This window comes from Rhamphochromis sp. 'chilingali', assembly GCF_963969265.1.
Source record: "Rhamphochromis sp. 'chilingali' genome assembly, chromosome: 1".
NCBI classification, from domain to species: Eukaryota; Metazoa; Chordata; class Actinopteri; order Cichliformes; family Cichlidae; genus Rhamphochromis; species Rhamphochromis sp. 'chilingali'.
The window spans coordinates 59040998-59046997 of record NC_137929.1 but is presented as its reverse complement, the minus strand read 5'-3'; the positions used below and the strand labels follow the sequence as shown (position 1 = coordinate 59046997).

Here is a 6000-nt window from a genome sequence, read left to right as displayed (position 1 = left end):
CTCTGATTTGGATAATAGATTGCGTCCAAAAATTGTAATATCTCTCGTCAACCAATGATTTAGCGTTTTGGACATGCCATCAATTTTGTCTTTTAGGTTTTTTGATTCTCTAGTGTTGATGTCTTTATCTAAATAGATGCCTAGATACTTAACTTCATTTTTCACTGGAATCGTCCTCATGCTATTTTCCAAACTATCATAAAGTGGCAAAAGTTCACATTTCTTTAGGTTCAGACACAAGCCTGAAGCTTTAGAAAAAATTAAAATGACATTCAATGCTTTCTCGAGTATTGATTTATCCTTTAAAAATATTACTGTGTCGTCTGCAAACTGACTTATTTTCAGTTCAATATCAAAAATGTTTATTCCTTTGATGTCTGAATGGTTCACAATGAGGTAAGCCATTAATTGAGTGCAAAGAATAAATAATTTTGGAGAAATTGGGCAACCCTGTCGAATTCCACAGAATATGTCTATCCTAGATGTTATGCCTGGATTGAGCGAAACATAACTATAAATTTGCTTGTAGAACAGTTTGATCACTTTGCAAAATTTGTTTCCAAATCCAAAAAGTTCTAAAGATCTAAATAAAAAATTATGGTCTATTGAATCAAATGCTTTAAAAAAGTCAATAAATAGTATTAAACTTTCTGAATTAATAAAGGATCGATAGTCAATCATATCTAATATTAATCTTATGTTATTATGAATCTGCCTTCCTTTAATAAACGCTGATTGGCACTCATCAATCAATTTGGTTAAGACGCTTTTAAGCCTATTTGCATATACTAAGGCTAATAATTTGTAGTCGTTACATAAAAGTGTTATGGGTCTCCAATTGTCTAGCATTTGTAAATCTTTGTTTGGTTTGGGTAATAAGGTTATTAATCCTGTTTTCATTGTTGGGGATAGTTCTTCATTTTTTAAACAATCCAAAAAGCCATTAAATAACAAATCTTTAATGTCTTGCCAAAAGGTTTTATAAAATTCAATCGTTAAACCATCAATTCCAGGCGATTTTCCATTTTTCATTTGTTTTAGAGCTGTATCTAATTCGGATATTTTCAAATCTTCTTCTAACCAATTTTTATCATCCTCTTCCAATTTTTTGACCTGATCTTTAATCATATCAAAAAAGATATCTGCATTTTCTTTTTCAGTTCTTGATTTATACAGATTACTATAAAACATGTTAATTTCCTCACTTATTTTGTTTGGTTCCTCAATTATAGTACCATCCTTACTCAATTTAGTTATTTTTTTCTTTGTTTGTCTACGCTTCTCTAGACTATAGAAATAAGATGAATTTTTTTCTCCATGTTCAATCCACTTGGCTCTAGACCTTACATACGCTCCTTTAGCTTTAATCAAGTACACCTCATCTAGCTTATTTTGTAAAGATTGTAAGCGTTCTGACTCTTCCGCAGTCCTACAGGGTTTACCACATAACAAATGAATTTGTTCAATTAGATTTTTCTGTTCACATACGCGTAGGGCAGACACTTTCTTTCCCGTTTCTATAGCTAATTGTTTCACACTATATTTAAACCATTCCCATTTACTGACATTAGTCATGCTCATATTGTTAATTTCTGATTTAAGTTCTTTAACTTGTTTACAGAAGTCTTCGTTTTGTAATAAACTATTGTTAAATTTCCATATGTTGTCAGATCTTTGTTGTTTACGTAGAGATAATAAGAGACTTATCAGACAATGATCAGTAAGTGGGGTTGACTGGGTCTCACATTTTGTAACATATGATGATACTGTTTGGGAGACAAGCCAATAATCTAATCTTGAACATACGTTTTTATTTGATGGACTAAACCAAGTATATTTCTTCGTATTTGGGTTTGCCATCCTCCAATAATCGATCATATTGGTTGTCGTACAAAAGTCACAAATAATGCTATCGTGTTCTGGTTGATTTCCTCTTTGTGGTTGTCTGTCAAGCCATGAGTTAGGAGCCAGGTTAAAATCGCCTCCAGTTATCACCTGGGTAGAACCATATGTAGTACTCCACTTTGCAATTAATTTACTTAAGTTAGACATCATATTTCTATTTAGTGACCTGTTATTGTATCCATACACGTTAATAAGAATAATTTTCTGTTCACAGACTTCTACCAACACCATGATCCAATGCCCCATTCCGTCGCTTTTATGATCAATAACTCTCCCTGCAAATTTGTTGAATAAGATCATAACTCCTGCTGAGTGAGTAGTACCATGTGAATAAAGAATACTATCTCCCCATTGATGTTTCCAAAATGTTTCCTCTTCCTTACCAGAATGTGTTTCTTGTAAAAACAAAATGTTTGCCTTAATTTCCTTGCAGAATAAAAACATGGCCTTACGTTTGACATTGTTTTTTAAGCCTCGAACATTTAAGGAACTTAATAGAACAGCCATCTATAAGATAAAGAAAAAACAAAAACGCAAGAACAAAATACAAAACAAGAACAGTAACGGCTTCCTTGGCACTTACTAGAAGAAAAAAAAAGTGCTTGAAGCAGGAATAAGCCTAGTGTCCTACCTATGTAATCATAACAGTACTCCGACCCTATCACAGTACTACCCCTTTATATATGCGGCAATTTTAGCTCTGGATAGCCCACGTTTAACTACGGCTTTGCTTTTTGACCCTCTCCTATTTTTTATTTGTGTATTTTTAACAGATATGTATATATAAACATATATATACACACATACATACCCACATTTTATGGTTAACTTGTAGTGACTTCTTCAAGTGCATCTCACAGATCGATCCTTTTACCGTCTATTATTGCATAACCCTCCTTTAGGAACGCTCTTTTGCCGTTTTTTCGAGCTTCCTGCACCTTGGGCCACAACTTGATCCGAGCTTCACGGTCTTCTTTGGAGAAGTCTTCTTTAAATTTTATGTTCAGTTCTTTGCAGACCCTGGCCTCTTTGGATTTCCTCCATACTTCATCCCTTGCCGTCCTCATGGTGAACTGTATGATGATTGGTCTTGGCACCTTGTTGCTCACTGCATTGTCTTTCTTCCCCAGTCGGTGTACTGTATCAATCATGAGCTGCAGTTTTTCCACTGATACAGGAACCACTCTTGTTAGAATGCCGATCACTGTTTCACGTGTATTCTCGTTGTCCTTCTCTGTCAGACCCAAAATTCTGAGGTCCCATCTTCTGCGGTAACGTGCACTCTCCCGACAGCTCTCCTTTAATTCTTTGTTTTCCTTCATCAGCGACTCCACCTTCGTCGTCAGCTTGTCAATTTCCTCTCTGTTTTTTTGGGTCGCCTGTGTATTTACTTCAATGCGTTGTTCGAAGGCTTCCAACTTCTTTTCAAGCGAATCAAACCTTTCCTCGCATCTCTTTGTGAAGCCAAGTAAAACTTCATATACATTCTCGATGCTCACCTGCTTCTCAGTTATTTTGCTTTTCATTTTTTTGGGATTGGGACTTGGTAACGGAGTGTGGTCACCTATGGGTCTTCCGATCTCTTTCTGAAGTTCCATCTCTTCTATATCTTCATCCTCACATGCTTCCTGCATAGCAGCAAGGTTGTAATCATGGTCGGAGAGGCTACCTGTTAGCTTGGGGTTAGCCATTTTTATCACTCTAAGTTTATCTTTGTGTCTGCCTGAAGGTCTGTCAAAGTAACTTCCAGGGGGTTTCGCTTGCGTTCTACTTCCTTTGGAGTAACAGTTTGTCAGTAAAGTATTTTACAGGACATCAAAATCACGTTTCTTAATCAGACCCGCAGATTGTACAACCGCTTATTCCGCCATCTTTCTCTCCCGGCCATGGTACGGATCGGGTAGTGACAAGGAGGATGCAGCCCATGAATTTGGACACAACCAGTGGGTTTTTTTTTTTTTTTTTTTTTTTTTATTAGTAATATAAACATACAAACAAAATGCACCATATATTACAGATTCAGAGAATAAACATTTCTTACATATTAGCAACTTTCATATATAGTGAAAATAAAATATAAAGATGGGGTCAAATAAATTAACAGATTATTAACTCACTAAATCAAAATCTTCTACAAAGGAAACAAAAAAAGCAGCCTTTTTTTTTTTAACTAAAGTCAAAGATTTAACCAACAGGTTTAGGTCGTTTTTCCAGTGAGCCAGTGTTGGTTTAATCTTAAAAAAGCGACATTTATGTATAAAATACTTACACAAGATTAATAACACATTAACACCATAATTAGCTTTCTTTTCTTTCAAAAACACTCCAAACATTATCATATTTAAGGTAAATGGGGTAATTTGAATCCCACTGGAATAAAGCCAGGTATGAAAATCCAACCAAAATATTTGTATAAAATTGCACAAAAAGAATAGATGGTCCAAATCCTCCTCTTCTGTTTCACAAAATACACAATTACCCGTTTCTATTTTGAATCTATCACTAAGGAGTCTATTTGTCGGGTAAATTTTATTCAAGATTTTAAATTGGACTTCTTTCCCTTTAGGAGGGATAGGGAAGGTGATATAATCAGTTCTTATTTTTTCAATTTCTTCCCTTTGGAAATCTTTTAATATGTAATTACGTCTAAGTAAATTTGGAGAATAAAGACTCCTTAATGAAGATCTAAGAAACTTATTGTTGCATTTAACATCACAAAATCGAATACCATCTATATATAATTGCCTTAACTTGGGGGAGATGTCAGAATATATTATATCATTTACAACTATGTTTTTAAGTGACAATGGAATGGATTTTATAACCCGATTAAATTTACTTTTAGAACATTGGATATTAAACTTTTGGCAAAAATCTTGATGTCCTAGAACATGTCCTTCCTCATCTACAAAATGGGCAATTGCCCAAACACCTTTTGATAACCAATCTTGAATAAAAATAGATTTTCTGTTCATCAGTATATATCTATTGTTCCAAATTGGGCTATTATGTGGAGTGAAATTATGTTTAAATAACATTTTCCAATAAAGAAGGACCTGTTTATGGAATTCAGAGAGTTTAGCAGGTAGCTTAGTAATTTCAAAGTCACACTTTAGGAGAAAGTCGATACCCCCTAGTGTGTTAAAGACCTTACTTGGTATAAAAAACCAAATGGAGTGTGGATTATTTAGGAAGGATTTTAACCATTTAAGTTTCAAAACACCATTCATTATGTCAAAATCAATTGCGTTTCCACCGCCTTCAATGTATGGTTTAACCAAATCATCTTTAGATATATAATGGCACTTATTCCTCCAACTAAAATTAAAATTCAAGCTATTAATTGTTTTAATAACTTTATTCGATATTGATAGAGAGTAAGCTGGATATATAAATCTAGATAAACTATCCATTTTGGTTAATAATATTCTTCCAAAAATTGTGATGTCTCTTTGTAACCACTTATTTAGGATTGTCTTACATTTGTCAACATTATCTAAAATATTTACTTTTTCTAAGACTTTGTGATCTTTTGAAATTGTGATGCCCAAATATTTTACCTCCTTCTTCACCTTTATATCGTACAGTAATTGTGAATTACACTCCTTTAATGCCAATAATTCACATTTATTTAAATTTAACTTTAAGCCTGAAGCTTTTGAGAATGTAGTGATTATTTGTTTTACCAGGGGAATCTGATGTTCATTTTTTAAGAAAAGAGTAGTGTCATCCGCAAGTTGACTAATTATTAAAGAATTGTCCATAATCTCAATTCCGGCAACGCTGCTGTTTTTAATTAGAATTGCGAGCATCTCCACAACCATTATGAACAACAACGGAGAGCTTCCACACCCTTGCCTAATTCCTCTTTTGACGCTAAATCTTTTACCAGTGCCATAGCCTAATGACACAGAGCTATTTATATCATTATACAGTATATCTATTATCTTCCTAAATTTATCCCCAAATCCAAATCGAGTTAGTGTTTCTAAAATAAAAGGATGTTCTACTGAATCGAAAGCTTTATAAAAGTCCAAGAAAAGAATAAAACTGTCATCACTAATCAGATCATTGTAGTCCAGTAAGTCTAAAACC

At 33.8% G+C, this 6000-nt stretch overlaps 1 protein-coding gene across 1 annotated transcript in view; it reads left to right on the top strand.

Moving 5' to 3' along the window:
* Positions 1-3791: 3791 nt before the first annotated feature.
* LOC308409366 (myelin-oligodendrocyte glycoprotein-like) overlaps positions 3792-6000 on the top strand; it is a gene marked incomplete at its 5' end in the record, with an annotated part of 33374 nt that continues 31165 nt past the window's right edge. Inside the window, one exon of the mRNA XM_080902057.1 lies at positions 3792-3805. Within this exon, the coding sequence (XP_080758183.1) occupies positions 3792-3805 (14 nt within the window). The remainder of the gene's footprint in view (positions 3806-6000) is intronic.